General features: G+C 43.3%; 1 protein-coding gene across 1 annotated transcript in view; it reads left to right on the top strand.

Moving 5' to 3' along the window:
• The window catches only part of ITM2B (integral membrane protein 2B), a 123538-nt gene that overhangs the window by 88036 nt on the left and 16052 nt on the right, over positions 1-19450 (top strand). Inside the window, exons 3-4 of the mRNA XM_085621883.1 lie at positions 12353-12556; positions 17702-17812. Of these exons, the coding sequence (XP_085478009.1) occupies positions 12353-12556; positions 17702-17812 (315 nt within the window). The remainder of the gene's footprint in view (positions 1-12352; positions 12557-17701; positions 17813-19450) is intronic.

Below are 19450 nucleotides of genomic sequence, written 5' to 3' on the forward strand. Positions count from 1 at the left end.
TATGAACTTCTTGATCACAGGCAAACTTCTAATGTGGCGCAGCAGATAACGAGAACACTCGGCTGTCCAGCCGTGAAAGAGCACCACCCGGAGATGTGAAAGGGGCCACGCAGACACAGAACTGGTCGAAGTCTGCATGTGGGAGAATGGATTGGCATAAAATCTGGCCTTCGTCCTTCTAAAATCCACTGAAGGGTAATGAAAATTATTGATTAATGGACTTTTGCGAGTGCAGAACCCACGAGGGTAATAATGAATGAGACACCATGTACTATACACCCCATAATGCATCACAATAGTGTTTTACGAACAGGCCCACTGGAGGGCAATTTGAATAAAATGCAAGAGGAAAAGGGGAGTGTTCTCGTTATCTGCTGCGCCACATTAGAAGTTTGCCTGTGATCAAGAAGTTCATACTTCGAAACGCGTAAGGCTTTTTAATGTGAAACGAAGGAAGAAAGCCAGCTGCCCTTTAATTATCTGTTCTGGAGTGCACTTTCGAATGCAGGATGCTTTGTTTTGAAAATTAATTGCGGCTGTCCAGCCGTGAAAGAGCACCACCCGGAGATGTGAAAGGGGCCACGCAGACACAGAACTGGTCGAAGTCTGCATGTGGGAGAATGGATTGGCATAAAATCTGGCCTTCGTCCTTCTAAAATCCACTGAAGGGTAATGAAAATTATTGATTAATGGACTTTTGCGAGTGCAGAACCCACGAGGGTAATAATGAATGAGACACCATGTACTATACACCCCATAATGCATCACAATAGTGTTTTACGAACAGGCCCACTGGAGGGCAATTTGAATAAAATGCAAGAGGAAAAGGGGAGTGTTCTCGTTATCTGCTGCGCCACATTAGAAGTTTGCCTGTGATCAAGAAGTTCATACTTCGAAACGCGTAAGGCTTTTTAATGTGAAACGAAGGAAGAAAGCCAGCTGCCTTTTAATTATCTGTTCTGGAGTGCACTTTCGAATGCAGGATGCTTTGTTTTGAAAATTAATTGCGGCTGTCCAGCCGTGAAAGAGCACCACCCGGAGATGTGAAAGGGGCCACGCAGACACAGAACTGGTCGAAGTCTGCATGTGGGAGAATGGATTGGCATAAAATCTGGCCTTCGTCCTTCTAAAATCCACTGAAGGGTAATGAAAATTATTGATTAATGGACTTTTGCGAGTGCAGAACCCACGAGGGTAATAATGAATGAGACACCATGTACTATACACCCCATAATGCATCACAATAGTGTTTTACGAACAGGCCCACTGGAGGGCAATTTGAATAAAATGCAAGAGGAAAAGGGGAGTGTTCTCGTTATCTGCTGCGCCACATTAGAAGTTTGCCTGTGATCAAGAAGTTCATACTTCGAAACACGTAAGGCTTTTTAATGTGAAACGAAGGAAGAAAGCCAGCTGCCTTTTAATTATCTGTTCTGGAGTGCACTTTCGAATGCAGGATGCTTTGTTTTGAATATATATATATATATATATATATATATATATATATATATATATATATATATATATATATATATAATATTATCTACTGGCAGTCGCCAGTAGATAGTTATAGTTAGGACCGTGTTTCCATAGGAAATCCGCAACATTCTATTTGGAATAACTTTGGCGCCGGTTGACGAATCCTCGCGAAAGTTTCAAAATAGGTGGGGCGCTCCGCTCCGCTCCTACCCTGAAAGTCTCGGGGGGATTCGTCAAGCGGGGGCTGAGAAAAAAGGGGTGTCCCAAAACGCGTTTTCCCCATGCAATTTTCCATAGGGACCTTTAGTCCAAGGTACAGCCCGAACGGCTGAACAGAATTACTTGAAATTTGGCAGAGAGGTAGTCCTCAGCTCAGGGATGTGCCTTTTGCATATATGGAGTCAATCTGTTCAGTAGTTCCTGAGAAAATCAAAAGTAAAATCATATATATGTGGGCGGAGCCTAACCACACATCTCATCCTGAGATCTGATTGGCTGTCAGCACTTCATCCAAGAAGTGTTGGCAGCCATCTTGGGACCAATATACATGATAGCAGCTCATTAAAAAGCATTGCAGTTAATAGAAGGTTTTAAGACTTTAGTTACATTATAAATCATTTGTTGATGGTATCATACTCATTTTAGGAATTGTGGTATGTTCTAAGGTGATTTCACCATGTGAAAAAGCCTTCTGCTGGGATATCATGATTGAGAGAAAAATATTGTCTCATGCTTTTCCCACAGAGGTTTGGAAGGTGATCTATAAGCTAAACTGAGAGCTTATTTTCTGTAAATTCACATTATCTTTCTCAGTCATGTGAGAATGAAGTCTGACATTCTCAGTAAAACATGTACATCCAACAAGGGCAGAGACTGTCAGTTGATTCCTTTGTGTTCTACTGCAGCTTCCCAGAGTGTTCCAAAGAACAACTAGAGCGCTAACAGTCCTACTTATGATAAACGTATGGCACACCTGAAGCCATCTTGCTTGGATTAAAGTGGTAACTCTTAAAACATTTAATTTAAAAAGGAACAAAGTGAGGGGATTCATTTTTCCATAACAAGTATGATTAGTGCTGCAGAAAGAAAAACTAGGGCACATTTTGACTTCTGAAATCCTCTTTTATTTCATTAAAAAATTCTGACATGCAGACTGAAACATGCACTTTCAATACCAGCAGCAGTTTTCCCTGGTGAGCAGTAGCTTTACTACAGTGATCTAATGAGCAAAAAGAGTGCTAACATTCTGAATTTATGGCAAATGTGTGACACATCTGAATGCCTTCTTGATGGAATCAAAGTAAAAAGCTGAAAGTATTTCCTACTGAGGAGACTGCAGTAAATGAGGAAATTAGGAAACTTCATAACAAATAAGTCTTCCAAGATGCCCACCAGAGACAAAAGAGCCCAAATGTAGCCCCAAATCACCCAGATGTAGCCCAAATATAGCCCAATGACAGAAGTGTGCAAAACACTTATTATTTTGTGTTTTTGCAGTGTTATATAGTGCAGACTTGTCAGGTATTGGAGTGCTTTACATGAGCATTGGTTACATCACACAAGAACAAATTAATTTTGGTTGTAGACATGGGGAGACTAAGTGATTTGACCAGAATCACAGAATGTCGAGCTGAAGGAGAAACTCCAACCTGGTTCCCCAGTTGCAAAGTCTGCAGTTCTGGAAGTAACACCACATCCTCTCCCCTAAGTGCAACATTTAATCAAGTGGTCAACTGGATAAAAAAACCTAAAGATAACAAATAATTTAAAAGTGATTTGTCGCTATTTGAAAACTCAGAAAATATGTCCTTATTTTAGTCTTTTAGAGCACTAACCATAATTTTGATGCCAATAAGACCCTCTCAAATATGTAATTTCTAAAGGAAATGCTCTAGGTATTACAGTTTTGATTACATCAAGATGACGTCAGGCGTTCCACACTTTTGTAATAAATATAGAATTTTAGCAATCTAGTTGTTCATTAGGATACTGTTGAGAGGCAGAGGCCAGGGGCACGGACTCTGAAAATTGAAGGCAGGTAGGAGGGTGCAAAGGCAACAATTTAACCACACTGAGCAGGCAGGAAGGGCCGTGGCAGCACAACAGACTATGGAGGGCAGTGGAAAGGGGGGCAGGGGCAACAAACCAACAATACAGGACTTGCAAGAGAGGCTGTGGCAATGTAATAGACCATTGTGGGCAGAAGGAAGAGGCAATGGTAGTACAACCATACATGCCAACAGACCCGATTCAGCCAGGAAACGTCCAATGTTTTTAAGCTCAAATGGGCTTTATTTGATCTGTCTCCTGTCTACAATCTCCTCTTTTTCAATGTAACTCAAAGGGGAAAATCAATACCCCAGTTTTTTTTCAAAATCTCCCTCTTACCAAGTTCAAAATGTTCGCAAGTATGGTACATTGGATCATGGAAGGAAATGGGTTAGGGACATTGACTTGGATAACAGAGGACAAGAGGGACATGGAGAGGTGCACCAAACTGACCCTGCAGGGAAGGCATCAGGGTTTGCAGCAGCACAATACACCACACAGGGCATGCGGAACGGGAGTGCAGCACAACAATCCATAGAAAGCAAGAGGGAGGGGACAGGACCATGCACATGGACAACAGAGAACAGAGGGGCAAGAGGCAATGGTAGCTAGCTGACCATAATGGACAGACAGGAGAGAAAGCTGCAGCATAACAGACCATAAAGGGCAGGAGGGACGGATCAGGGGCATTACAATGGAACCGACAAGCCAGGAGGGAGAGAGTAGGGGTCTGCACATGTAAACAGAGGGCTGGGGGCAAAGGGGCAGGGCAGGAGCAGCAAGATAGCCATGGAGGTCAGGCAGGATGGGCACTAGAAGCAAGACACACCATGAAGAGCAACAGTGAGACTGTGATGGCATACACACAGACCATGGAGGGAAGGTGGGAGGGGGTCAGGGGCAGCTAACTGACCACACAGGGAAGGTGGGAGGGGCCATGGCAGCACAGAATACCATGCATGGCAAGTGGGAGGGTTAGTGGCAGCACAATGGCTATGATGGGCAAGAAGGAGGGTGCAGGGGCATGCACAAAGGAAGATGGAGGATAGAAGGGAGGGTCAGGACCTGTGCACAGACAAAGTTCAGGGGAAGGGGCCTCACAACAGACCGCACAGGGCAGGCAGGAGGAGCAGTTGCAGCACAACAGACCAGGAAGGGCAGAAGGGTGAGGCAGTACAATGGACCATGTAGGACAGGAGGAAGAGGATAGGGGCATGGCATGTGGACAGACAGGGTGGAGGTGGCAGGGACAGGTTACAGTCATCTGACAATGCTAGGCAGGTGGGAGGGGAGTGGCAGCTCAACAGAACACTCAGAGTAGATTGGAGTGGCAGGTCCATGGAACATGGTGGGCAAAAAGGATGGAGCAGGGGCATGCACAAAGACATCGGAGGGCAGGGGGAAGGAGAATAGGGGCAGCAAGCTAAGCACAGAGTTTAAGCAGGAGGTCAATGATGGGGCATAGAATTGGACAATGGAGGGCAGGAGGAGGGGACTGGTACATCATACTAAATTGAGGGCAGTGGCAGCACATCAGACCATGCATGGCAGGAGGGAGGAGGCTAGTCCATGGATTCACACAACAGAGGATAGGGAGGAGGGGGATGGGGCAGCAAGCTAACTGTTCAGAGAAGGCGGGTATTAGGAACTTTATTGTTTTTAAAACGTGTGTCTGTGCGAACTGCTTAAAATATGAACAAGTATGCAGCATAATCTCACTTTTATTCAGGAAGAAGAGGACGTTTGTGACTGTGACTCCGGGCTTACTTGGCAGAAACACCCCCTGACCCTCCACCCCCTATCGCAAAATGTAATGCCCGTGAAAAGGGTAGGTGAACACAGTGTTATATAGAACATAGTCCTGAGAGCACGATTGAAAATGAAAACTAGATATAGTGTATGGTATAAACTATGCACCAAAAAGTGTGATATAAGATGAACCGGGCGTGAAATATAATATGCAATACATTGTGCGCAATGACAGATTCATTGGAGAGCGCGAGATAGCACAGGCACTAGCGCGTGCTATGCGATGTGCGCCTTGGAGTGTAATATGCACAGGGCAGTGTTGTGTAACCTAACTAGTCTCTAAAGTTGTAATATAAAATTTGTGCTGGGGAGTGTAACGTTGCATATGCACTGTGACAAAGATATGGATCCCAGATTGTAATATGTATGGCATAGCACTGTGCGTTATAACATAGGCATCGAGGAAGGCACGTTAGATGGGGCAATATAACCCGTGCGAAGACAAGTGTGGCATGACATATTCACGGGGTGGTGTTACAGTGCACATGGGCTAGAGAGTGTCATAGCATATGCACTAGCTGGTGGAATACAACACAGAGGTGTGTGGCACTCGGCAGGCAATGGTTGGTGTAACACAGCATTGGGCTCTGCCAGAAGCGCGCTGTGACTCTCAAGTGATGTTCGTCCCCTTTCCAGAGAGTAAAATAAAAAGTATTACACATCCGGCAGTGGATGTGTGTTTTATTAACCGTGAGGGGGGTTTCTTACATAGTTTTGGTCGAATTTTTGTCGAATCCCCTTTGAATGGCTTGGTGTGCATGTGTATTAAATGTGCCCGTCAATAGCTACCCATGTTTGTATAAATAAACGACAAGGGTGTCTACTGGGATTAGTCACGGTAGGGCATCAGACATGTCAGAGCTTCACTAGTGGTGTAAATACATTCCACGTGGATTCATTGTATGCATAGTCGCCTTTTAATGAATATCACTCAAATCGTCATGGTGATAGGTATGTACGGTTTGTCCAGCATGTCCTAGGTGTCTATAAATATATATATTTTTAAAAATAATAAAAAACAGTGGCCGGCCCCGGGGATTGGGGTAAAAAAATATAATTAGGAGACAGGCCATGGGGGATGGGGTCATCAGGGCCAATAAATTAGAATAAGAAGGGGAACCACACAGCCCCCCTTCTTAAAAAATTAAAATAAATAAAAGACTGGCATCGTGCCGGAGGCCACGCCCCCTCCTTGCAGCACTCTGCAAACGCGCCCCTGGCGAGTTGTAAGTTGGGGAATTAATTCCTCTTCAATACTGAGGGTCCCTGAGGGCCAACTAGCCCAACAGGCATCTCCAGTATGCCCCAGGGAGCTGCGCTGCAGACAGGTGTTCTGAGGCCAAGCCCCTTTTTACACCTCTCTGCAACGCAGCTCTGTGGCGCTTACTGGAGGTACCTAGTGGTCTAGTTTGACCCTAGGGACCCTTAGGATTCAAGGGGACTTAATCTCTCAACTTAGAACAGCCACAGGGCGCGTTTACATAGTGGTGAAGGGAGGGGACGGGGCCTGAGGTGACGTGTGCAAACACGCACTATGGCACGTTTTAAATTGGGGATATAATTTCCCTTCAATACTGAGGGCCCCTGGGGGCTAACTAGCCCACCAAGTGCTTCCAGTAAGCGCCTCTGAGCTGCATTGCAGAGAGGTGGTCCAGGCTGTGCCACTTTTTACACCTCTCTGCAACGCAGCTCTGTGGCACTTACTGGAGGTACCTAGTGGGCTAGTTGGACCCTAGGGACCCTCAGGATTCAAATGAACTTAATCTCCCAACTAAAAACGGACACAGGGCGTGTTTACACAGTGGTGAAGGGAGGGGACGGGGCCTGAGTTAACGTGTGCAAAAACGCCCTGTGGCCTGTTTTAAGAGGTAGTTTTAATCCCCCTGCCCTATTATATACTAGGGGCTTACAGAGGAGGTCATGCTAATCACAGGGGGACCCCAACGCATAATGTTCCCTAGTGTATGTAGGTGTTTTCACTGTATTCTAAGTGTCTTTTAACATAGCACTGGCTCTAGGACTGGCTAGTCAGACTCAGTTACCACCAGTATCCGTCTGAAAAAGTTGAGGGTACAGGATGATTTTGCAACAAGGATTCTTTCTGCTCTTCTTTTTGTTCTTTCTGCACGTTATCCTTCTTCCTGCACTTTTCTTCGTCTTTGAGGACTTCTGTTGCTTCTTTCTGCACTTCTTTTTTTTCTTTCTGTGCATTTTTTCTTCTTTCTTCACATGTCCCATCTCTGTAGGCATAGTTAGAAATTAGCTTTTAAAAAACCTTTGAAATTCACAGAATAAACCATAGGTTTCAGGCACGTTATAGTTAGGAATTAGCATTTAAAAAACATCAGAAATTCACTGAAAAAACCATAGGTTTCAGGGGTGTTCTAGTTAGCTGGACTTTTCACTTGTACAAAACCATTGAAATTCCCCCGTTATAGTTAGTTCAGCTAACTATAACTCGCGCGACCGCAATGCACTGCTGATGATGTCACATATTACATCACTCATGACATGGTCAGTGACATCACTCATGACATCACTGATGACATCTCAAATGACATCACTGATGACATCACTGATGACATCATCCTTGTGATAGTGGCAGACCTCCTTTCACCCTAATATAACCTTTGATACACACATTCAAAAATAGAGACTAAAATTTTCAAAACAATGGACATACCAATACCAGTTCCAACAACCTCTTCAGTAATTCTAAGATCCACATACACATCCACTCATTCACCAACAGTCCTATACAGTCACTCATACATGTACTCACTCATCATATGTACTCACACACCTATACATCCTGTTACACAATGCCACTCATCCATAGAGTTACTCACACACATAGTCACTCATGCTAATAAAGGATCAAACATACATTTACTTGCATATACTGTCATACACACACCACCACACTTACTTCTACGGAAACTTACACAAACTTAGTCTTTTAAACAATCACTTCTAGAAACACATACTTATTCATACTGGAACTCTTTCAATCTCTCACTCTCACATATACTCACTTATATACACCAATAGTCACATATACTAGTTTAAAACATATGTAGTTACTCATAAAGACACTATTGAGACAGTCATTCACTCACTAACACACCCATACACACACTCATCCACCCATACAGTCCTGCACACATGCTGTCTTCAACACATACAAACAGTGAGTCACTCATTCATGCACCTATGCACTACGCAATACCCCCCACCGAACCATGCAGACACTCAGACTGATACTCAAAAAACCAACTAATAACCTATATAGACACCCATGTAGCTACTCACCAACCCATGCAGCCACTTATACACAAAGTGAGAGACTGATACAGATATTTACATATTTAAACATTACTCACTAAGCCATGTATTCACTATGATACACTTCATCAGTCAGTTACACAATCAATTTTTCAAAAACAAATCATCCATTTAGACACTTATATACCCATTTATTCTTCCATCGACCTTGAGATATACATATATAAAACATATTTAATTTTCAGAAAAACAGACATTCACTGGATGATGTAATCAGTGATGTCATCAGTTTTGTCATTTGAGATGTCATCAGTGATGTCATGAGTGATGTCAGTGACCATGTCATGAGTGATGTAATATGTGACGTCATCAGCAGTGCATTGCGGGCGCGCGAGTTATAGTTAGCTGAACTAACTATAACGGGGGAATTTCAATGGTTTTGTACAAGTGAAAAGTCCAGCTAACTATAACACCCCTGAAACCTATGGTTTTTTCAGTGAATATATATGTGTATGTTATATATATATATATATATATATATATATATATATATATATATATATATATATATATATATAATCTTTTTTAATTATTATGTTTTTTCTGTTGTCCTGCAAGTCTTTCCATAGACAATCCATTACCATAATATTTACTTCACTATGTACAGCTGTATGAACTGTGAGGGTTGTAGGTGTGTGTATGTTTGTTAGAATCGATGGCAAGTTTACTTTGTCACAGGGAAATTCTTTGCAGAATGAATTGTATCTTGGGGAGGATCACTTTAGTTTGTCTAGTCACCTATTTAACCATTACACAATGAAACACATATTGAGCCATAGGAAGGTCGCAATCAGGCGAATATGGATGATTTGGATTGTATCTAGGATTAAAACCTACATCTAACAAGATACACGATTAGTAGTGTATCCACCAGACTGCATCACAACCTTCTTTTGGATTTATTTGGTCTTTCTCTAGTGACAGTCTGCTGTGCTCTGGTCCTGCAGCTTGTGCGGACAGAAAAATGTATAGAAACTTATGCCCAGGTCTGTTGTCTTTACTGGAAGGGAGCGTTGCTTAAGTAATGGCATATAAAAATTAAATATATGCACAGTCATTCAGTTGAGTGCAATTTCTATTCTACCTTGCAACTTGAGATTTGTATAGCTCTTAAATCCCTGGTGGTACAGCACCCAGGATAATGTGCTGCATGGCTAAACACTTATAAGGTCCCAAAGGCGAGACCTATTGGCTATGCCATTGCTTGTTTTTAAAGCAGCCTTTTGAGAGTTGGCAGTGCTACAGGTTGGTGAATCTTCCTCTCGTCTATTCTTGAAGGGAAACCAGTGAGATGCAAGAACACGTGTCGCCTGACCGCGCAGTTCCCCTAGCAGTGCAGAAGCACCACTGCTCTCTGGCTCCTCTAACCTGTCCCGTGGAAAGTCTCTGTAGTCTGTTTGTAGCGGTGTGTTGCTCCAGTCACTCAACCTCCACTGCAGGAGACTCAATTGCAACCCTCCCACCCGCTGTGACTTTTATTATCACTGGCTAACTGACTGATGGACTCCCTATATAAAGGAATAAAATCAATCAACGCAATCCATGTAACTTGCGCTCTGTCTTGACATAAAATAAACTACAGAGCATTGCTACAACATATACTATCATAAAACAGTCACCAAGGAGATATATATATTAAATCAGAGATAGATCTTGATAGTATGCGGTCAGCTGAGTAAGCAGAGGTTGTGCTTAAAGTAGTGTATGCTGCTAATTTGTAAAATTATTTAAATGTTTTATTTTCTCAGTAAAGATTGTGCCGCCTCATCAGAAAATGTATAAATGTATTACCTTCTAAAACTATTCAAGCATGTGTATTGGTGAACACTTCGGCCCAGTTCACAAAGAGCCTCCGCAGTTGAGGCAGAGTCTCCGCAGTTGTGGCAGAATCGCCACAATGTGAACTCTCAATCCAGAATTCTGCCACTAATGTGAAGCCTCCGCCAACACTAGGGAAGCTGTTTGTGAATCCGGCCCTTTCTGTTAGACTTTACATGAATTAATGAATGACAGCATTTAGCGCACACAGCTACTCAAAATTGAGTGTCCCAGCACTGGCCCAAGAAGTAATGGCGAAGAGGGGAAAAAAAGGAGAGGGCGTATAATTGGCGGAACAAATTGTATTTTATGTGTTTGCGGAAGGCCGATTCAGTTTCTATGCTTCTGAACTGAAGAGGGAGGCTGTTCCAGATTTTGGCAGTACATGCTAGGAAGGAGGTCCCACCATGTCTAGTTTTTTTTGAAGCGGGGGATTGCAGTGAGGTGGGCCTTATTAGAATGTAGATTTCTACTGGGCTAGTACTCAGATTCTTTTGTTCAGATAGCCGGGGCCGGCGTTGTTCAGGGCCCAGTGTTCTAAAGAGAGTGCTTTTAAAGGTGATCCTTTTGGCTGACTGAGAGCCAGTGCAGTTTGGCGAGGAACGGTGATTTGGGGGTGCCTTTTCGCAAATTGAAGAAAAGGCGCGCTGACATGTTTTGGACCACTTGCATTCGCCGGATAAGGTATGCAGCTAGACCCAAATACAAGGCGTACGCTTAGTCCAGCCTGGAGAAAATCGTGGCTCCAACTACAGTTTTGTGGGCCTCCCTGGGAGAAGAGGAAGGAATTTCTTGAAATCCTTGAGTACCTGTAAACCGTTTCTGGCGACTGAGTAGATCTGGGTCTTGAAAGAGATCATTGTCATAGGTGACTTCCAGGTTCCTGGCTTCCAAAGTGGGCGGAGTGGGTGTAGGTCTGTCCTTGGGCCAGGTGCCGGCCCAACCCAGATTAGGGTTAGACCCTAACAGTATGATTTCTGCTTTATCCGATTTGCATTGTAGTTGGCTTTCTATGAACCAAGGTACGATTGCTCTCAGGCACTTTGAGAAGGATGCTCTGCTGGTGTCTAAGTTTGCCTCGTATGAGACCATCTGCGTGTTGTCGGCATAGGAGAGTATTGTGATGCCGAACGACTCTACCATGGTGGCCATTGGGGACATGTAAACATTAGATAATGTTGGGCTGAGCCAGGAGCATTGGGGTACCCCACATTTACAAGGTTTGGCCTTGGAGAAGTGAGGTTTCGTCCAGCCTGATTGTTCTCGCTCAGAGAAGAACAGGGTCAGCCAATCTAACACCACTCCCGTGACACCACAGTTTGATATGCATTGTAGAAGGTTGTCATGGGGACAGTGTCAAAAGCCGCCAACAGGTCTAACAAGATGAGTGCAGCATTGCGTCCGAGATCTAGGAACTTTTTTAGCGACTCGAGGCTGTGTCGTGATCGAAAACCTGATTGGGTGGGGGCAGAAGGTGGTTGGATACATGAGGCAGGGTCCAGCTTAATCGTGACTGAAAGAGACGCGGCTAAATAAATAAATGCTAGTAAGGCATAAATGCCAGTTAAACTGTCGGTGAATAGAGTGGCAATTTATATTGTTGGCCGTATGGTAGGACATTTTTCAGGAAACATATAACCCTGCGATTGTTGTGTGAACTACCAGGACAGTGTTAACACTTTGCCTCATTCCCAGGTTGTTGATTGCTTATTTTAAAAAGTGTTCCTGTGACATGTGAACTGTAAACATTATTCAGTTCATCTTTTTGATAGTAATAGTACTCTGTGACAGGGATATGTTCTGTTTTCTGGATGTTTTTTCTCCTTATTAATCTGTGTGTTTTTCTTTTTAGCACGATTCTTATTTCTGCGGTCTGAACTACATTGAGGACGACATGATCTTGACGAAGCCATATGCAGACCCCTCAACTGCTCGCTACCGCTCCATTGAGGAAAATATTCAGATTCTGGAAGACGAGGGCCTGGAATTTATCAGTGTTCCTGTGCCAGATTTCGCCAGTAGTGATCCTGCTGACATTGTGCATGACTTCCACAGAGTAGGATGAACTTTTTTCTTATCATCAACATTGTTTATGACTTCCAAAAAGTAATAACACCTTTTTTATCATCACTAACAAACCTGAATCTTTAGCATACTGTGAAAGAGTTTTTAAATTTAAAATGTAAAGTAAAATCCCACAGGCTTCTTTATTCACTAAGTACACAATGTTTAAATTGGGACGTAAATGATAGCCTGTGTGAGTATCTTTTTTGTGGCGCCTCAAGTGCAAGTTTAGCAGATTGTGAATTTGAACGTTTTGAAACCCGGAATGACTAGATTTTTCTTTTTTTTCTATCCATGCAAAACACTGAATCATTTATGAGGCTATATCAATAAGCCTTCGTCTTACTCCTAGTCGTTCTCCTTAGGGCACCTTAAATTAATCCAACCATTATTTCCCCCAAATAGATGGAATGCAGATTTTTCTGTAATCTTTTTCAGTCTGGTGACATAATCTGTCTAACATTGACAGCAGTTTATTCGCTGTCTCTGCAGGATCCCTAATATATAATAATATGTCATCCGCATATAGTGAAATAACGTATCTCAACCTGAGGAGCTCCTGGAGGGGAACCTCCTACGAGCGATCTCTGCTGTCAAGTCACCGATGCACTTCTGGCAGATCCTGCCCTTAATGGTCATGGGTCACATAGCCCTACTCAAAATGGTGGAGCTGCCTCAGCTTTTGTACCAACCTGCTCCTATATATTCGACCCTCTCCCCCGTTTTTCGTTCTTTCGAAAACACCATATGGGAGTTTATTTGGCACGGCTCACGGTGCCTCGTTGCGCAATCCAAGCTGTACATACGGACCGGGAGGGGGAATAGCAGGGCCCAACATGGAGCACTATCACCTGGCGGCACAACTACAATGCGTGACCAGATGGGCTGGTGGATGAGATCTGGAAGACACTGCCACACACTTGCCACCATGGACGCATTCCTACATCCTCAGGCAGTTTCATCCCAGAAGGCGGGAAGCAATGCCCATCCACCTGATGCTGGATGTAGCCCCCAGGTGCTTCCTGTGGGGCGTGGAACTCACAGGTGTTACAGTCCCTTACGCACCTGCGCTGCCTTTGCAGGGCACGCCAAGGGGCTGGCGGGCCATCACCGGGGCTCTCCATTTGAAGTCAGTCAGGTCTACAGACGTTAGGGTATCTTCATCACGACGACCAGCTGGCACCGTTTGATGTCCTTGTGGCTGAGGACAGACTACCACAAGGCCAGTTTCTCCTGCACACCGCGTTGCTCACAGGGCTGCGGACGATGGTGATCACCAGGTGCTGGAAGCCACCTGCGGTGGCTTGGCTCCATTCACTGATAAATTGGATGCAGGTGAAGAGTGCCGCTGTTCGTCACGAAGACACCCTGGGACTACGGAAACTGCCGATGGCTACTGCATGGGACACAATCCTCCAGGAGCACCCCGGCACATGGCAGTCGGACGATGACTCTCAGGTGCCAACTGTGGGCCCGGAGATGGCACCTGCAGAAATCTGTGATGAGATGTTGTGGGGGCGCTCCTGGGACCTAGCTAGTAGGCAGCCGGACTGCCCCTCATCCTTTGCACCCCTTACGTGCAACCAGGTAACATATCCTTCATCGGAACAGGCAGATACCTACATCCAACACACTATTGGTGACACAGCAGCGGAGACCTGAGTGGGTAAGTTTACTGGTTCACATTCCGACCCCATCTCCTTTTCCCACCTTCCTAACCTCCCTTAGCCCTCCCTCACATCAGCCCAGCATAACTTACACAGACATGGGAGCCATTGACATTTGGCGTAGTAACTGTTCCCGTATGCCATATATCACCCGTAGTCAGGGCTCCTGCAGAGCAGGCCAGGGGTAAAACTGTTGTATGTAATGTGAAATGTTACTTCGCTGTGTATTTGCTCTATTATCTGAATCTTTAAATTTACTTATGATTGACGTAAATGCATGTAAGATACTTGTTACTAAACCAGAAAACCATAAAGAAATTTGAACAAAACAAAATAGAGTGAAATAACGTGTCTTTCGCCTTGCATTATGTCCCATCCCAATAATGTGTTGCAGACTTGATGCACCAGAGATTCTGTTGACAGTGCAAATGTCAATGGTAATAAAGGGCATCCCTGCCTGTGTCCCCTCTTTAATTGCCATTGTGCAGATAAAGTTAGATATGGCAAGAGCCATAGTAAAGGCTGAGTATAAAGCAGTCCTATCCAACTCATGACATTTGTGCTAAAGTTCATACATTCTAGTACTTCAAACAATTAGCCCCACAGCACAGTATGGAATGATTTCTCAGCATTTAAGGAAGCCAGCACTAAGTCCTCTTCGGCATGTTTGGCCTCCGCCATTACACCTGCCAGTTTGCATCGATTTAATGCAGGCCTTCTAATTGATCAGAAAAAACACTGATCTTTGTGCACCAGTATCGATATAACTGACATAAATCAGTTGATTCATGTTTTTTCTAATGTAGTTGCATCAGTGTTGATCATGGATAACGGGTGATGAGCTCTGAGTTCAAGGGCATCTTTGTTGGGCTTGAGGACCATCATTATAATAGCTTTTCACATTTATGGAGGTAAACTTATCATTTATAACATTTTTCTAGCACTGGTAACGTTTTTCAGGGAGCTGAATCTCTCCCAGGCACCTTTCCCATTGTTAGATTTTCAAATGCCTCCATTACATTTTCCTAATCGAATGGTTTGTCCAATATTTCCCTTTTGATTTACAGTCTTGCCAATGACATGCTGTATAATTCCCTCCTAACTTAATTTTGGTGCACTATGTTGCGATGTTTTTTATAGCTCTTTATGGTATGCCATAAACAGTTTGCGTATACCTCTCTGTCATACTATTTTAACACCCCTGACTTGAGTTAATGTGTGTGTGGGGGGGATTCTCACCTAATCAACCAAGGTATGAGTCTTTTTGCTCTCTCAAGACTCCAGGGCAGTCATTGCCATTAATATTAAATGCTGCAATCATACCAATGCTTTAATTCGCATAGTAAGTTACTCCTTCCCTCGGTTGTTCTCTTCCTTGTTGTGTATCTGCAAAGTAATTACCTGCTCCAGTAAGGCAGTCCTTTCGTCAACCTTAATGATGCCTTTTTTGCAGTTCCAGTTATTTTCCCCAGTGCATGTCTTCTGATGAACAATTTCTTGGCTTCCCATAACATTTCCCCTACTGCTATCTGGTCTATCAGGGTGTCAGTCACCAGTCTCCATGTTAGTACACGTGACCAGTGATGCTGGTTGTTTCTTAACCCCTCACCTCTTCATTGACATTGCCCTATCCCTCCCTTCTCAATTTCCCTTCACCTGTTCCTTTTCATGGGTGGCATTGCTTTCTTTCTCACCTAAATTCTCAAGTTATGAATACAACAGTCCCTTTCAGGGGAAAAAACAACACTACTTCAATCTTATTTGCTGTTATTTGAATTTCTGTTTCTATTTTTGCTATCTTGATAAAGACCGCCCTAGCTGTCTGTCAGAGGCAGCTTTGTATACAATGCTATCCAGAGCCAATCCTTGCTCAGGATGAGATGGCTTTGGCATCAGTCTCAGTTGCCTTGCTCTTATTTGTATCTTTTCCTGCTTTTTGTGGTTGACCTTCCACATAAGTTTTCGGGGAGGTTCTCCCCTCCAGTCCCCCCCCCCCCCCCCCGTAAGCTTTGTTAGGGTTTACGTGTTTGGGGAATACATTTGTGAGGCTCCTTTCCCCCATGCTGTTTTCTCGTAAAACTGTTTTCTGTCATATGTATGATTGTGGCTAGGATTCTGTTTCTTCCCCTTCTTCTTCTTAAAAATGCGCCCTGGCTTTTTCCAGATTTCTCATAAATCCGAATATAATAATTGTAAGAAAACATTTACAATGCCTGGAAAGATCCAGCAATTTCAATCTTAAAAGGTGTGGGATAAACAAGGGGGACCAATAATACAGAGTTACCTTTCCTTCATCCAGTTTAACAATGAATGTGGTTCTGTATTAAGCAAAGTGAGCGATCTTTGATAGTCCATACACAATAGGGCAACTAGGCAAAGAGAAACAAAACCAGGAGGAAAAAAACACTTTAAAGTCCCACTAAAACATCCAAAGATTTTTTTAACAGATGCCTCACCCACTAAATAGTGGCATGCTCCCTCATTAGCACCTATCCACACCCTGGTAGGTTGGTACCGCCAGATCGGACTCTACCAAACTTGGGAGCTCTTATATAAAGTATGGCAGGATAGAACAGGGTTTCAGGAAGGTGAGAATGCCTTGTGGCTTACCCAAAAATAATTCATTTTTATTTTTAGGGTACTGTGGACATGAATAAAAAGGACAGGGTTTTAATTGAGGATTAGTGTCTCAATAGCACCTGTTTTTTGCCAACATGTTTCAGCCTTCGCCAAGAGCCCATCCAGGTCTTGGGCCTTCGTCAGGGCTGTATGTCTGTCCCTGCCTACCTATACATGGACTCCATGCACATTTATGAAGCCTATGGCTCTCACCTGAAAATGAAACTTCTAATTCAAAAGTACCCTATAATTGTGCGGTTCAAGGATCATGTGTGCCTGGTGGGAAGTGCCATCATGTAGTCAAACATTTGTCAAGGATTGGTTACTGCTGCTATCACCTACAGCCGCCGCTCTGACTGCAGCTTAACCGATAGTCTCAGGATAGTAGAAAACACGGGTTGGTGGTTCAGTGGACTAGTGCATGCACTCCAGGGATCTAGGTTTGATCTCATGGTCAAAGGTTTGAATCCCAGCAGGTCCACTCAGCCTTTTATCCTTCTGAGGCCGATAAAATAAGTACCCTTGAATTGGTTAACAATAAACCTCTATCATTTCAGTGCCACGAGCTCAACACACATAGTTTAGTTTCACCTGTGCCGGTAAAAAGGCTGAATTGGGTATAGCCTGCAAGCTTCATTGTGGTAGGATTGTATAAATAATCAAAACTTACTTAAGTGGTTGTGTGTTTATTCAAACATTTATAGAAATTTCTGATGTCCTAAACTCTTTATCATAGCTGTATATTGTAGGGACCTGTGTATGTTATATATTAATAAAAAGCATTGTGCTATAAAAAAAAGTATGAGCAATGCATTTTGAAGAAAACAATGATTTCTCATTCTTCCTTTCAGAAACTAACAGCCTATCTGGACCTCACTTTGAATAAGTGCTACGTGATTCCTTTGAATACTTCTATTGTTATGCCACCTAAGGATTTTTTGGAATTGCTCATCAACATTAAGGTATGATAAGACATTGTTGTTAGTATTAAAACACTCTGCACAGATGTCTTGTATTTTTCCTGCAGAAGTAGATATTTAATCGTGCGTGGTAGACATGATCCTAACTTAAAGAGCTTTGCCATATTTTTCTTTTGCTCTGTTTAAGGAACCTCCAAGATATTATTTCGTGTACTGCTTCCTGCAAGTGCTGGGTGTAGCTTTGAAAGGACTTAAATTCTGTAAAATAAATGAATGTGTTGTTCCATAACAAAATATACTAAGCACTCCAAATCAGTGTAAATAAACTGCCATAGTGCAAGTGGTAAAGAACCTGCAAGGCCTAAGCAGTCCACTCCTGTCACATCTCTTGGGTGAAGGTCTGCAATTAATTGGAGTAATTGATTAATTTGGTCAATAGGACGGACAACTAAATAGTGTTCTTGGCAGATATCTTCACCATTATATTTTTTAATGTTAACCATTATAAATTTGATAAAACAGTTTGTATACTTCACAGAACTACGGTGTAGCACATCAAACAATGCAAACTGTCGCAATCAGAATTGTAAACAATGGCGGCCCCCAGTGATTTGCTATGCGATCAGTATGCCTGACTCCTCAGTCCCATCAAACCTCAGTTTTTGCACTCAGATCTTTACCGTGTTCCACCCGAACCTGGACTAGGTTTTGGAGCTCTAGTTCGTCTGCTCTTGAACCATGCCTCTGGATATGCCTCTGACTTCATATCTGAACTCATCTTTAACTGTTACTTACTTCATCACTCTCACTCTGCCTTAAGCTCCCCATTTGGTTATCCTTGGCCACAGCTCTGTTCCCCACTCTGAGCGTTGGCTTTGGTTGTTCTTAGTACTCAAGTCTGATCTTCAGCCTTTTCTGTACTCTGCTTCCCACTGAAACTCTTAATGTGCCCCTTCCCAGGCTCTGACTGTTATCTCCTCTTTCCCATGTTGATGGTTCTGATCATTTCTTTGTCCCTGCCTATCTGCCCCTCTGTACCTTGCTGGTCTTGGTTGTCTTTTTTTTGTCCCAGTCAGTCACGTCATGTTCCCAGTTCCAAGCCTTAACAAAGTTGCTTTTAGCCCCTCTGTGTGCTTTCATGGACCTAATGCGCTTTAGCCTTTATTTCTGATCCATTCAGTCAGAGGTGCACATCAAGGAGAATTTGAAAAGAAAGACCATTTTGAACTAAATGGGCTCTAAGGTATAATGATTGATCTGATTCTTTGTATGCTCTAAGACAACATAAATCTAAAGAAAGCAAGAGTCCGCCGTATTGGTAGTCAAACAGTGCTGCATTGGTGAAACTGGAGCTCCGATTGAGGATATTAACAAAAGACGAGTAAAGTTACAAGGGGAGGCACATCAAACCAAATGTTTTCCTGATTATTGGTGGTCTTGTGACACAACAATCTTTGTAGTCCTGATGGCCATCATTTAGCAGGGAGACCCATCTGTTAGACCAAAACGTATATGAAATAGTCTCCCACAGAAGCATTTTGAATTGTAGTCTATGGTACTGTTAGGTGCAGGTTTCATATTTAGATAAGACGTACAATGGACATACATACCCCTTAAACTGTGCAAAATAACAAGGATTGTTATTTCTTTATCAAGTTCAGAAACTATGCGACTCATGCA

Source organism: Triturus cristatus, chromosome 8, assembly GCF_964204655.1.
Source record: "Triturus cristatus chromosome 8, aTriCri1.1, whole genome shotgun sequence".
NCBI classification, from domain to species: Eukaryota; Metazoa; Chordata; class Amphibia; order Caudata; family Salamandridae; genus Triturus; species Triturus cristatus.